This window comes from Lipotes vexillifer, unplaced genomic scaffold, assembly GCF_000442215.2.
Source record: "Lipotes vexillifer unplaced genomic scaffold, Lipotes_vexillifer_v1.1 scaffold133, whole genome shotgun sequence".
NCBI classification, from domain to species: Eukaryota; Metazoa; Chordata; class Mammalia; order Artiodactyla; family Lipotidae; genus Lipotes; species Lipotes vexillifer.
In genome coordinates, this window is record NW_006795585.1 from 863,668 (window position 1) to 879,329 (window position 15,662).

The 15,662-nt window shown below is 40.4% G+C and overlaps 1 protein-coding gene across 2 annotated transcripts in view; it reads right to left on the reverse strand.

The window, feature by feature from the left end:
* The window catches only part of ADGRB3 (adhesion G protein-coupled receptor B3), an 800,758-nt gene extending 785,809 nt beyond the window's left edge, over positions 1 to 14,949 (reverse strand). Inside the window, exons 1-3 of one of the 2 annotated variants that reach the window (XM_007467820.1) lie at positions 14,689 to 14,949; positions 13,165 to 13,339; positions 11,337 to 12,108 (exon numbers count right to left, since the gene is read on the reverse strand). In XM_007467820.1, the coding sequence (XP_007467882.1) occupies positions 11,337 to 12,093 (757 nt within the window). In that variant the 5' untranslated portion in view covers positions 12,094 to 12,108; positions 13,165 to 13,339; positions 14,689 to 14,949. The remainder of the gene's footprint in view (positions 1 to 11,336; positions 12,109 to 13,164; positions 13,340 to 14,688) is intronic. The other variant, XM_007467821.1, reaches the window with a different exon arrangement.
* Between the last annotated feature and the right edge of the window lie 713 nt (positions 14,950 to 15,662).

Consider the following 15,662-nt stretch of genomic DNA (forward strand, 5'->3'; position numbering starts at 1 on the left):
TCACAGGACTGGCACTAGGAATGGGTCATGAACAGGTGTCTCATTCCACAAGTTTGACAGAAAGGAGAAGGCGGGCAGTCTCACCTCTGGAGACCCTTTAGGCTAGGCTCTGAGCCTCCTGTCCACCTCAACAAAAGCAGCTCTATTTTGTTTTGTTTTGCTTTGTTTTTTGTTTTTGCGGTACGCGGGCCTCTCACCGTTGTGGCCTCTCCTCTTGCGGAGCACAGGCTCCGGACGCGCAGGCTCAGCGGCCATGGTTCACGGGCCTGGCATGTGGGATCTTCCCGGACCGGGGCACGAACCTGCGTCCCCTGCATCGGCAGGCGGACTCCCAACCACTGCGCCACCAGGGAAGCCCGCAGCTCTATTTTTAAAAATCTTTTTTTTATATACTGTCATTTATTTAGAAAAAGTTTCCACTGCTAAGGGAAAAAAAAAGAAAGCTGTATTAATTCACATTCTACAGGTACTTATTTCTTTTGCATTAACCAGTTCTTGCTACTTAGTGGATTAACTTCTAGTCAGCTCCACCTCTGTGGTTTCTCTGGCCTAGGGATGCAGAGACCAGTGGCAAGGACATGTAATATTCATTATTGCCTAGAACTCATTTACGCCCTTCATCACCAACCGAACACCAAAATATAGTCATCAGAAAACTCCAGGAAAACCACTAAACAGAAAGAAGCCAGACATTTTTAAGAAAATAGATTGTTAATATATTACAAGCTAAGGAAGACATTAAAGTTCTATGCTGTACAAATGGAATAATAGTTCTTCCTGGCATTTACTTCAGATGGAAGAGCTGCACTTGGTTAATTTCTCAGCCACCACTTAAAAAATATACAGTATTTGCCCTCTTAAGTTGCAAAAACCAAGGCCAGCCAGAGAGCTGACCACAGGCTGACATTTCTGTAAAGGAAGCTGACCTCTCTGGGAAACCAAAATATACTGGAATTTCTCAGCCTACAGTGCAGAAACAGATCTTTGAAAATTTTCCAGATTTATGTGGAAAGACTATATAAAGTTAACAGATTTCTGTCTTCCCAAGGTGCCCTCTTTTCCACATTACAATTATTATGAGCCAACATTAGAAGAAATATTTCCAAAAGCATCCACTGTATAATAAATATTTGTTATGTACCACCTATTCAGAAAACAGAAGGTCAGGAAAGAAAAAAAAGGGTTAGCCCCTTTTTTTTTTTGAAGTTACTTTTATTTTTGCCTCTCAGGACACTTCCTTCATATGAAGGGCAGCCTCAAGACCAACACAGTTAAGAGTTAAAAATTGCAATTTTCTTAATGAAATTATAAGGGCAAACTTAACTACCTTGGTTTCTTTTTTTGCAATGAAACGAAAGAAAAAAATGCCTTGTGTGAATCTTGTTGGGTTTTTCATTGTTGTTCTTGTTTTTGTCTTTGCTTTCAGAGGTATAGTGAAATCAACAGGCAAAATGATACTTATATTAGCAACTGAAATTCTGTTTTCATTTTATATTTCCATTATTATAATCATGTAAAATTAGAACTAAATAGTAATCTGTCAGGATTTTTTATGTTTTATATGCGAGCCTTGAAATTACCAACTTACAAAACTTTCTTTGAATACCCAGGCCAGTTTAAATGTTCTGCGGTCACATCAACATTGAAAAATTGTATGGAAGATGTATATGAATGTATACATGTTATGTGATTTTAAAACAAGCTAAGTAATCAATGGTATTTGATTTACCAACAGGTAAATATAGAAGAACTCTTGGAGGAGGGCCTAAACTCAATGGAGTTACGAAGATGAACACATATTGATCCTGAGTTAGGGCCAAGTATAAAAAATACCACATCAACTGAGCTTTAAAAAATGACCCACTGGTTTTCACTTTCATTAACTCAATTCTTTAAATTATTATTATGTATTTATTTACTTAATAGGGCTGGCCCATATGCCAATCTCCAAAAGGGCTAATCATTACGTAAGACCTTTAGCACATTAAAAGGAAGGATCAAAAGATCAAAACTTAAAATGCCGATTTCAGACCAATCCCAAAGTAATTAGAAATCACCTCACCACCAAAATCATACAACCCCTGTACCACTCAGGATCCTAGTAAGAAACAAACAGTGTCCTCAAGTTCAGTAATTTGAAAAGAGCATAACGCATGGATAGAGGCTGGAGAAACCACGGAGACAAGAGTACAGTCCTGGGGTCAGAATCAGGGGGCAGGCAGGGCTCAGGAGTGAGAGGAGAGAGGGGTCTCCAGAGAGCCCAGGGGAAGGCCACCCCACAGGAGCCGTGACCTTCAGTACAGGGAGGGGACCCTGACCTCACCGCTCCAACCTACAGCCGTATTTCTCAGTGCACCATGGGATAACTAAAAAATGTGACCTGTTATTTCTTTAAAACACAGATTGCCCTAGAGAAATAATGAAATGAAAATCCAAGACAGACCTTGATAAATCATTTTCCTAAATCTGGACGGACTCTGCACTTGAAACACATTGCTCTTTAAATTTAATGAGCTTAGACTGAAAATCAATCGCTTTTTTAGACCTGCATCATATTTGTTTAAATAATATAGGACAAAAAAAAATCTAATGGATGAAAGCTCTGATTTGTACAGACTAGTCTGTATTCAGTAGTCTAGCAAAGTATACTCTGATTATTGTCTTGGCTGAATACCAGGTAATTTTAAAAAAATAATTAGAACTATCCCACCATCCTCAATGACTGTGTCTCTTTTACATTATAGAAATGGCATTAAATATAAACTCCAAGAACACTTATGTTCAGCTGAAATAATGTTCCCATGATACATCTGCAGATTGGGATTCCTTTAATTAGGTAAGATTTGGACTAAGCTAATGCCTAAAGCCCCTTATGAATCTGAGAATTTGTGATTCAGATTCAAGTGTTCCAGAAACAGTGAGAAAACTCACAGCTTTGAAATTCTGTAGTTTTTCATTTGAACCAATTTGCATTAAAATTTTTAAAGAAAGGAAAGCCATGGTCGGTCTTCAGGGTATAAGCAGCCCATGTTGATAATAGGTGTCTCACACAGTTACTGCCCAAGTAAAACAATTTGTGCCACAGACCTTTGCAAACTGGAAAGCACTTTCTCAACGGCAGGTTTCATTATATTCTTTTAATTTATAAAATGTTTACTAAACCACTTTACGTCTTTATTTTCTTAAGAGCGATATGTAGATGAAGCTTCTCTTTAAAAATAGTTTATTAGAGAACAAATTATCCTTATTTATATATGCAAGTATAAATCTTAATTTTTAAATAAATTTTTAAATTTTATCAAATGTTTAAACATTATTTTAAAATGGAGGAACACCAGTAGAAATGTCATGAAATAAATACTCTAAACCATTCACCCAAGATGAACTACCCAGGAGAGCAAATATTTCTGTGACATTTTGATCACCTTAACATATTTATTGCTAAAAAGTAATTCACCAAGGTAACTTTCTCTGGTTGATTCCACAACTGTTTCAATGCTTTGGATTCTAAGTGCGTGTAAATTGCATTCTCAACATTGTAATCTGGTTCCATCAGTGTTCCAAGGTCTTGCCCATGCACCCATTTGCTCAGTTTTCCCAAACAACTCTGTCTCCAAAGAAACTTGTTATCTAGAAGAAATAATTTGAGACTATAATAGCCAAGATTAGGTTAGCAGCTAAATTAGTTCACTTAACATGGCAGAAACCAAAGAGTAACCATTTGGCCTTCGTATTTTACAACATGTTCCAATCATAAGGAATGTGTTGTAAGGCAGGGGTCCCCAACCAACCCAGGCCAAGGACCGGTGCCTGTCAGAGGCCTGTTAGTTAGTGGGCCGCACAGCAGGAGGTGAGTGGCAGGCCAGGGAGCGAACCCCATCGCTTGCATTACTGCCTGAACCATACCTTCCCCCAGCCCCCACCGTGGAAAGACTGTCTGCCACGAAACCTGTCCCTGGTGCCAACAAGGTTGGGGACCGCTGTGATAAGGGGTTGGTTATGAAGAAAATGCGAAAATGCACATCAGCAAACATGTCCGATTTCAGAAAAGACACCTATTCAGGGAATTAGTTTTGAGAGATATAGCTCCATACTAATGTATTTACTATGCATTTGTACTTAATTGCACTTTCTTTGCAAATTAGAAATATATTACTTATTATTATTTATTTATTAAATATAAATACATTATATCTGTAATAAGAAATAATATACTTTTCTATTTATAATGTATTATAAATGTATTTATAATAAATAATATAATAATAATATAATACATATATTACTTTATTATTATAAAGGTTAATTATTATTAACCTTTATCAGATATGTAGCTGGTCATTCTCTGCATATGAGCAAAATTCCTGAATGACAGTTGAAAGATAATTGAATATAGAGCATTTAGCATTTAATTGAACATAAAACAGCATTTTATGGAGTCTTATAGATGGCATTCTGTAATTCTGCTTTAAGAAAATATCAGAAGCTGCAAATGAGTAGTAACAAAATTTTTAAATCTTCTTTTCAATACCTGAATATGTAAGCCTTTGGGGGACTCTTAGGGCTCATTGGCCTATAACAACTGATCATAATTCAGTGAAAAAAAAATGCCAAAAAAAGTTCTACTTTTTTCCAAATGATTTAATAGACTTAATGTTTCAAGATAATTCCTTTACAAAACAGATCTAAAAACATGAACTTAACTTTGCATAATGCAGCAGAGTAAAATACTTGGAAACTGTTTAATTTACATTTAAATTTTACAGACTTTACAAAGGATCAGCAATGATATCCAAAGGACAGCTTCCTAGACCTGGGATGTCTCGCAGCACTAGCTTTGGTCTATTTGACGTATTGGTCATGCCACCATCAGCACAAAGGTATTGAAATGGGACCTTTACTTTTTACGCGCAGGCTCAGCGGCCATGGCTCACGGGACCAGCCGCTCCGCGGCATGTGGGATCCTCCCGGACCGGGGCATGAACCCGTGTCCCCTGAATCGGCAGGCGGACTCTCAACCACTGCGCCACCAGGGAAGCCCGGGACCTTTTCTTTATATAATACAAAACAGACATAACTTCAAGATGTTTAATGACCCTTTGTTAAATGCCCTAAATTCCTAAAATAGTTCAAATAATTGAATGGCAACCTACTTCATTATATTATCAATCCTCCAACATTTGTAGCTAAAAGATAATAAAAAAGAGGTTTCAAAAACTGAATTGAGGGCCTAATATAACTTGAGCATTTGACTAAGTGTCTTTCATGTGCAATCTCATTTAATACAACATGCCACTACAGTATAGATAGCTGAGTCAAGCTCAGTAAGCACAGTATCTTGTCAAAGATGCTACGAGGTGGCTGAGTCACTCTCAGGGCCCAAGTGCATCTTACACCAAAATACACCTTTCATTTCAATGAAGTGACCACAGTTAGAAAAACTGAACACACCTCTCTGATTTGTATTAGTTAATTGAATTAGTAAGAAATTTCCACAGCGCTGACAGGAACTAAAATATTCCAAGCCATTAATTTTATTCGTTTTTTTTTTTTTTTTTACTACATAATGTCATATCCTGTTCTTCTGAACCCTGAGGAATAAGCATTACTAGCAACCCAAGAAGGGAGGTAGTTGACACAGCAGAACACAGTTCTGAGGTGGACGTACAGGTTTAAAACTGGCTCTCTCTGTTCAGAATCTTTAAACCCAGCTCACGGTATTTTGAAAAAGTAAGAAAGGCTGATTTTTGAACAAACATTGATTTTCGATCCAAGGGCCAGATGACTTTTACAGGAAATACATATCAAAGTGACTCTAAAGAAACCTATATTCTATAAAAGTATTCCGTTTAACAATAAAATCACTTCTATTAGGAAATGAAGTATAGGAATGCATGAATCTAGATTCTAAGTAAAGTAAAATTCCCATCTCAATTCTGAAGAAAAACAATCTATGGCACATTTATCTACAGCCACCATTAAAACTGTAACAGGAAAGAACCAAATCTGACTCCATGTTGGATCTGTTTCTTTTACTTTAACCTTTGCTTTCCTTTGCTGCTTTTGTTCTCTAAAAGGACACTGTCTATGCATAATGGCCTGCCTCGGGGAACTCTGCCCCTCTGCCTGAATGTTAAACCAAAGTGCCTTTATTCAGGGAAGCATCCTGACCCCTGTCCACCTGTGATGGCTGCAAGAAAGAAGAAATTAACACATCCCCTTCCCGAGGCTGGTCATGCCAGGGGATATTTGCAAGACTTATGGCCTTTTGACTTTACTTCCTCATCTCCTCCCTCTCTCTGTGCTATAAAAGAAACTGGCATCCAAACCCCAATAAGGTGGTTATTTTGAGACTTTAGTCTGCCATCTTCTTGGTCTGTCGGCTTTCCGAATAAAGTCATATCCCTTGTCTCAACACCTCGTCTCCGATTTATTGCCCTGTCGTGTGGCAAGCAGAGTGAGCCTGGACTCAGTAACAAAACCTGCCTGACACACGTGCATACACAAACATTTTCTTGTTACTATTTTAATTTACTGTCTACGAAAAGAATGCTGCCATATGATGGAATTTTCATTAATACTATATATCTGAGTCACTTCCTAATGACAAACTTCTACAATGGCAAAAGTAAAAATTAGGGCATCTTACTTGGCCAGGCCTACAATTTTAGTAATATTATACTATTACTATATGTATAGATTACAACATAAGTAAAAGGAGTAGGTAACAGAAGCACTGAACTTGACCTGCAAGTATTCTTCCTCTTTCTCGGAAAGAGTTTGCATATGTTTCTCTTCAAGCTGTGGAAAAAAAGATTTGGGAAATATCTTTTCTGGAGAAGTAATGCTAGAGCCAGAAGAAAGAAACCTGGATGGAAATGAAGGCAATTAAACAGATAGAAACTGGCAAATTTTCTTACCCCTGTTTTTGCAGACAGCTGTGTATAGAAAGTTTTATTTATCATTAATCTAATCTATTAAGATAAACACATAGGTAATTAAGACTATTTCTCAATGGCTCCATTCTTCTTGTTCTTTTAAAAATGTTATTAAACAATACCTTGAGATAAGGTATTGTTATATAAATAATACATTAATGGAACTGGAAATGCTATAAATGGTAGCCATCTCAATTTATTGCTATCTTTCCTATTGAGTTGTTTTGTTTTGTTTATTTAACGTTCATTTTAACCAATATTTATTGAAGGTCTGTTTAGACTGTGCTAGACTACTGGAAGACCAAGTCTGTACACTTGAAGAACTCGCAAGACTAGTAGAGGAAGATGGAAAAAGAAATGGAAATATGAGCTAGAACAGAAGTACAGTATGTTCAAAGGGCTGTGGGTCCAGGCAAGGGGCAGGGCAAACTGTCACATACAACATACTCAGTAGATCTTTGACATTCTGATAAAGAGTGTGGGATCACCGCATTTACAAAGGAAGTAAGATCAAAGGAGGGTAAAGAGGAAGGGGAAAGGTGGCTGAAGCAGTACTGAGGACAAAAAGAGCAAAGGTAGAAAGAAATGAAAACACCTAAAATGAAACACACAAACTGCTCTAGACATGCAAATGCACACACAAACACAGGCTAGATTTTACACAGGCACATGATGAGACTTCCCTTGGGCGGTTGATTATCAAGGATTAGCAGAGGCAGAATGAAAAGACAAATAAGTGTGTGTGTTCACATTTCCTGGAATCTATACAGGGATCCCAATCTCCCTTCACATAAGTAGCTCCATTGATGTAAGCAGGAAACAAAGGTTCCATTAAGGCTTATTATGTGATTTAGATATGCTGGTGTGGAATTTTTCTCTCCAAACTGTTTAAATTACTTATTTCAAGCAAAGTAGTAAGAAATAAGATCATATATCACCTTTTATATTTTAGCTATATAGTCCAGAATCATCTTTGGTAAGAGTCCTATAAAACATATTAAAGACCTCATGAATCAATGTCAGTTTTGCCCCATACTCATAACTGGAAACCAGGTAAATAGCAACGTTATTGGAGTTTTCTTTTAAAAATGGTTATATACACTGTACGTAGACAGCTTTTTTAAAACAACTGCCTGAAATAAGACAACATTATTTTTAAAAGGCTTCACTTTGTTGATTTACTTGGTTTTCAAAACTTCATGTAAAAATTGGGAAATGACAACAAAGTTTCTATAATCACATGGCACCCTCAAATATGTCAAATACAATCTTAAATAGGAAGATACTGAAATACACTAAAATCTCACAATTTAATGAAGCATCATTCAATAATTTACTTTTATAATGTATTCAAGATAAAATTTGTCGTTGGTGTTGTCACTTCAAACAGTGACAGTCATCTTATTATTTTCTGGCTATGAAATTCTTAAGTACATGAATGTATTATTAACAAATATCTTAGTAGAAATCCTATCAATATCCCATTGCTGGGAGCCCATAGTTTCCTCAAATACTAACTAAATATGATAATTCCAGTGGACACACATTCCAAAATATTCAGTATTTAGTATACCTTTGCCATCACTAACAGCATCACATAAAAAAAATTCTGAAACTGCATTTACTGAGTGTAAAGACCCTTCTGTCAAATTTGTGCCACCTCTATGATATTATAAACATCAAAATATTTCTACTCTAGGCTTCTGAGTCAGTATTTATTACAGTGAATAAAATGGGAGTCAAAAACCATGGAGAATAATCTTGTATATATTCCCCTGATGATTTACAGGTTGGTTTATTTTTCATAGAAAATAGAAATAATAAAGTACTATAAAATATAAGTGGAATTTTTAAAACCCCATTTTAGAAGTTGGGATTACATGTTAACCAAATAAAGTGAGGACATTTTGGAATAAAATTAGATATGAGTAGCACAACTATATGTAATTATTACATATAGCCCTCAAGCCCTGTGAATATCATTACGTGGCAGTTTACTTGAAATAGTATTAAATAATTCTTTCATAAGATTTTACATATCATTTATATCAACTATTTAAGATTTAATGTACTTTGCATAAATTTGACTAAATTACGCATCTGCAGATTTTCACAGTCCTTTCCTACAATGCAGCTTAGCCTAAAAGGTCTTCTTTGAATGAGGTAAGGAGTGCTATACACATATTTTATAAGACTTACTTACAAATGCATCAGCTACAATTATGTCATCAGGACTTACTTATCGTTACCTTTCTGACTCAGAACACCTAAACAATTCAAGAGCACAAATTTAGAATACAGAGACTATAGGCTGTGCAATTTTACTGATACAGCATATATTCTTCCCCTATTACATAAACTTTTCCTTGTCAGTTCTATTAACGTGCTAACAATTTTAATACAATCTTTGAATGGTCTGTGGAGGTATTTCGTTCTCATTTCGCCAGCTAATTAGCCAAAAGAAATGTACGTTCCCCCCCATGATTTAAACATCTAATGTCTAAAATCACTCTTATTCTTCATCATATACTAAAATGAATGGCCATCTAGTCCAAATTCTATAAATTCCAGCATTGTCCTAACCCACATCCCATGATCATGACCAGCAAAATCTCTGGAAATCATGCTTAGTGTGCACACGACTTTGTTTTTTGTCACTTGTCACCATTCACAAAAAAGGGTTGTACACCTGGATTCTCTTTCCACTGTCATCTGCAGTCAATTTGATGATAAAATTTTAACTACTGAAGATACAGATTTTCTCAATTTTATTAGAACAGCAATAAAACAAACGAGCAAAAACTAGCTTCTGGTGTTAATTGTCTTATTAGCCAGCTTGTAACATCACACTTTCCTGGCGTCCTGTAGCTTCTTATTCTAGGGGACAATAATTGGTTTTAAATGGTGTTAAATACCATCCCTGCCGTTGCAAGTGCTTCTTTGGGATTTTTACTGGAGAAAAGAACTCCTATAATTTAAAACCACTTTGCTTTCTTCAGTCACAGCTGTTAGGGAGACACTAACCTGTAGAAATCTTAAAGGTTTTTCACCCCTTTCCCAGTGCCATTAGTCTGCATTTATTTTCTAAGGCTTCTTTGCCCCTTGTGCCATGGCTCTTCCGTAACTCCCATCCCCCAAAATGCTTTCAGAAGAAAAATCACAGCTTTTCGCTGGTTAAGCCCTTTTCTCTCTCTTTCCCCACCCCCGCCCCTTACAAAACCTTGGCTACCCTTAAAGAAAATTCTCCAACAACGTGTCAATTTTATATTGGCCACAAAGACAACTTCTGTTGGGAGAGGGGAGGAAAGAGGGACTGGAGCTTGGCTGTGCCTTTCCACAGACAGGGATCTTTGTGGCGATCGGAAAACACTTCCTGCATAAAAATTCAACACACTCTCTGGGTGCAGGGCTGGGGAGCAGAAGCGACTATGTACCAGCAGTGCCCTCGAACGAATGGAACGCATGCCCTAACCTTCCAAACCGGAAAGTCATTTTTTCTCAAAATGTGTCAGCTTTTTTGCCTTATTAAACATAATCCACTGTCTCAGATCCCGGGGCAGCTCCCCCTCTAGTGTCTGGGTGAAAGCTGTAAATCACTCCCGTACTTTCTCTCCTTCCTCTGCATCTCTCCTTCCTGTTGCACTGTTTTTGCATCTAGCTCGGCTCTGACAAGCTCCCGTTCCTCGTGGGTACCCGCAAATGGGATGCCGGGTCTTGCAGGACCCGCCTGTGTTAATTCCGCCCCCTCCCCCTGCCACGTGACTTAACTGCCCGGAGACCCGAGTCTGCACCCACAGTGGGCTTCCCTGGACGAAAGACCTGGCACGTGGGCTCCTTTCCAGGCCTGGGGAGGAGGGGCACCCTCGCCCTCCTGTGTCGCCAAGTCATTTGGTCCACACAGACTTGCCACCGAGTTTGTGTCACCTTTCGGTCACGAAGCCCCAAGTTCCAACCTGGAAAGGGGTCACAGATGGGAGGGTGGGCCGGAGGCGAAGGGAGAACTCTACAGATCCATTCACAGGTGTGTGTGCGTGTGTGTGTGTGTGTGTGTGTGTGTGTGTGTCCGTCTCCCAGAGGGGCTGCAGCCTAATAAAGCGCCCCCCACCCATCCCTCCTCACCGACCTCCAGCGCAAACTGGCTCCACGTTTCAGCATCTCATTTCTCCTGAACATGCCACTCGCACCCGGCGTCAGGTTGCTGAGCGCTATCCCATCCGCCCCGCCCCATCTCTCAAATCTTGAAACGTAAAACTAGCTTTAGATAGATCACAAGTCAAATCAATCCAAAAGGTGACAGAGGAAAGGGGCAAGGTTTGGGCCGGTGTGTGACACAGCACGTTTTAACTCCATCCCCCAGCAGCACTCCCCGCCCAGCTCGCCCTCTCGGCCGGCGCTTACCTTCTTTGGGCGGTCGCTTGGCCTCCCTGGTAAGATTGCAGACCTGGGTGGTCTGCAGCTCTTGGGTCAGGCAGCCCTCGGTCTGCTCATTCAGGGGTAACACCACGTTATTTAACAAAACTAGCGACTGGTCGTCGATTCCCCACTCTCCCAAGTGCTGAGGGCAGGTGCATTTTGTATACATGATCCCGCAGGTCTCTGTTCTCCCATTTTCTGATTTCAAGCAGCTCTCCAACCAAGTGCATAATACGTGGCAACCAAACTGGCTTGGGCTCACCTTGTTCAATACCAAAAACTCAAAAAAAGATTTCTGATCTTCTTCCCCTTTTTTCTGTAATCCTGGGAAATCGGTTGGAAAGACCCGACGTATTTGAATAAAATTTTTATCATACTGTAGAAAAACGAAAGCATTCTTGGATTCGCAGAGTTGCATTATAGAATGATTCTTTCTTAAAAGATCCTTGATTTTTTCATGGGAAAAATGATCAAACTGATAAGCCAGGAGGGAAAAGTTAGAGCAGCTAAGGTCCTTTTTGGAAAATTTCAGGTAAATGCTATATTTGGTTGGATCTGGATTTTCCAGCGTCCAAGTGCAGTTTGTAAAGTTTTTGGGAAACATTTCACTTACAGAATACGATCCATAAATGACTCCTTTCACCAAAGTTGAACACCAGAAGTCTTGGGCAGCATTAAATCCAAACATAACCAGGAGATAGGTGGAAAATATATAAATCAGCAGGTTACGAACAGCCTTCATCCTATGTCATTTGGCCTGTAAAGATGGCAATGAAAGAAAAATGCAAGTAGGAGTCTACGCGCATCGAAAAAAAGAAACTCCTTTCAATATCACAGCCAGCTGTTTTCAAGATTTCAGTAAAAAAAAAAACCCTTTTTAAAAGAAGGGCAGGTAATTTTTATTTTATAACGCACGAAAATTATCTGTTGCTGTGTGAACAGCGCCCTCACGTGGTCATTCACAGTGGCCAAATTCCCTACATTCAAGAATAATATTCAATAGATTATTAATAGGAATGCTCTTAATTTATCTACCAAGATTTCCTTCAAGTGCGTGGTGATTCTACTGAGAGAAGAGGAAATTTTTGTTTTTTAAATGTAACAGCCTAAATGTTAATTTTTGAAAGCAACCTTTACAAACCTTTTCTCCCCCCTCAGCCCTCTGCCTGCAGTAAACACCACACAAAATCTAATCTGATAATCGGAGAACAGCTGTCAGCATATTATTTTTTTTCTTTTAAATGTGAAAATCAATTATGATTCATGATAGCCTCAATTTTAAAAGCACAAATGATAATTTGTTGCAGCTGAAACATCATCACCCAAATAGTCTTCGCAGGGGCCACTGGGTGAACTGGTGGGAAATTCCTGTGCAAAAATACAGGTATTCGTGTGGATTAACAGAATTTGTAAACCATCATCCAAGAAAGGGCAGATACATAGGGAAGACCTGCTTTTGGACATTATCATTGAGAAGGCAGTCATTTCAATGTGACATGCCCTCTTGGGATATATAAAGTAGACCACTATATTAATATCTGTATCCAAAGGCGATGTCCGTGAAAAATCCCAGAACCACAGTAACTGAGTTGGTTTCAGCTTTATTTTTTTAAAAAAATAGGGCTATTTTATCTAGAGTTATCTACTGTAATTTAAGATTTACACATGGTACATACAAGATATTAGCATTGTCTTTCCCAGCCGATTTCAATTATTGAATTGTTCCCTCTCCAACAACAGCTTCAAGGCTCCTTTTTTTCTCTATTTTTTTAACCTGGCCTTGCATAATACAGTAATCCTTGGTTATATTTACCTCTGTAAGTTGTCATCCAAAAGTAACTTGAATATTTTTCAGCTGTAACCTTTAAGAAGTTATTTCTTAGAATAAATGACACTGCTTTTTTTTTTTTTTTTTTTTGCTTAGCCTTTGAGCTAAGTGATGCCAAGTTAATTTTAAAAGTCTTTAGGCTGCAGTCTCTTCCACTGTTCTGTAAACAGAGATAGACACACAGACATATAGATAATTAAGAGTTTTCATGTCTTTGCCTGGGTCCTCTCTGAACCAAAGGATATAAACCCTCTTCCTTCCCGTTGCATAACACACACCAACGCATGCACACAAAATCCAATGACTTAAGTCCCTGAAGACAGATCTGCATTCGCCAGTTCATAATACAAATTCTAAGTTTTGATATAAGCAAAAACAACCCCAACTCTAAATCTCCATATAGCAGCAGTTTAAAATAACATCAGAATTGCGGGGACTATCAAAACAGTGTTTTCCTAATTCAAACATACAGTTCAATGAATAATGTATTTTCTTCTTGAGAAAATAAAGCCAATGAGCATGTAAAGGTTAAAAAATAGGGAAAGTTATAGGAAATTCTGGAAGGAATTTTCCTTTTTTTTTTTCTTTTTTCTCTTTTTTTTTTTTTTTTTTTGCTGTAGCACTTTGCAGGCAATGCAGGTCTGCGCAGTGTTCTTCAGGATAGTGTAGGCGTTGAGAGCCAATGTGACAATAAGTGTCTAAATTAGGAATTCCATCCATGAAAGGGGGCTTCATTTTATAATCGCCAACTCAAAAAGGGGTCTATTTCTTTTCCTAATGAAATCCGGTACTTTTGCTTCCATCTATTTGACGGTGCAAGTCTGCATTGCTGTGCTCATCAAGGATTAAAAAGAGTGAGGAAATGGCTCTGATTTCGCTTTCAAGCCGGCTCAAGAAAGCCCCCTCAACGTAATGCTCTTTATTTTAATCATTCAGCCTTGGTGTACGGAGTCTCCTTTTATTCCAACTAATCACAAATGAATCACTGAACTGTCGCTGCCACCACCCCCAGCCCTCGCCAGCCCCCGCCTGCAGGGCCACTTCAAACAACTGTATTTCTCACTTTAAGAAAGAAAGACGAGGGTGCGGGTGTCGAAGGGCCCGGCCCCCGAGGTTTCAAGGATGTGGCATTTATTTATTTACATAGACGGCGCCATCACTCCACTGAATTTTTTCCCCCAATGGAAGACCCACGGCCTCCCTTTATCTTAACTTCCTTTTAACCTGAAATTTTCCCCCGTCAAATTACCCCAATCACACACAACTGTCAGGTTTTCTAGGTCTCCCTGCCGATTCCTTCCGACCCAGCACATCTCTGGAAAACCAGACTTCCCCAACTTTTCAACTGCGGCGTTTAAGTAAATGCATGCAGTCGGGTTTGCTCGCAGCCTCTCCATCCGCCAGCAACAGCCTGGCCTTTGCAGGTCTTCCCTCCGCAAACACCCGGCGGAAAGCTCCTCGGTGGCGCCCCCGGCAGAGGGAAGGTGACCCCCGGACCCCCGTCCTTACCTTCCACTCCGAAAGCTCAGGGAGGCTCTTGCTCTAAGACACCAGCACAGGCACGCGTCCCAGCAACAGTGACGGAGAGACTCCCCTTCGGTCCCAAGTGCCGTTGCCCATTTTCCCCGGCTGAGCTTCAAAAATCAGGATTGATTTTTTTCTAACGCACTCATAAGAGAAGCAAAAGATGTGGGGCGGGGGGTAAGAATCAAAGAGTGGAGGGGTGGGAGAAAAAAGCCCCCAGGACCCCGGAGCCTAAGCCGTAGCCAAGTGAATCCAACCTCCAACCCAGGCGGGGGCGTGGGGAGCCCCCCGAAGACAGACACTAAGGAATCAAAAAAAAAAAAAAAAGCAAGTGGCTTAAGGGCGAGGATTTGCTTTTCCAAATCTACCCCCAGTAAACCGGTCAGCCAAGAAGCCGAGAAAGCGCTGAGACGAGAAGCGGCGGCGGCTGCTAAGGCAGATTTGTTGGGGGCGGTGGGTTTATTACGGGAGTGTTCGTGGTCGCCTCGGAAGGCTGGAGCTCATGCTTTCTCCTCTTTCCGCTCTCCTCCCGCCTCCTCCTCCCCCCTCCCCCCCACCGCAGGTACTGATGGACTGACGGCGACTAAGGAGACGGGAAAAATATCCGCGACTGGTGATGTCGGAAAGCTGTTTGAACGCCTGGCGAGGAGGGAGGCGCGGGAGGGAGCGAGATAGTAAAGCTCTGTCTCGGGTGTGCGCGCGGCGCGCGGCGCTCGCTCTCCCCGGGCGCGCGAGGGAGGGGGCGCGCGGCCCCGAGGCGCGCGCCGGGCCCCGCGTGCTCGTGGGCGCGCTCATGCAGCGCGGTGCGCCCGGCGGCCGCCCGGCGGCCGCGGCGCCTCCCTGAGATCCGCCGGGGCCCTGGGGGGGCGCGGAGGGAGCGACGCTGGAGGGCGGCGGGAGGGGCTCCAGTCTGGGCCGCGGTGCGCCTGCACGTCACGGCTGCTTCGAGCCCAGCACGT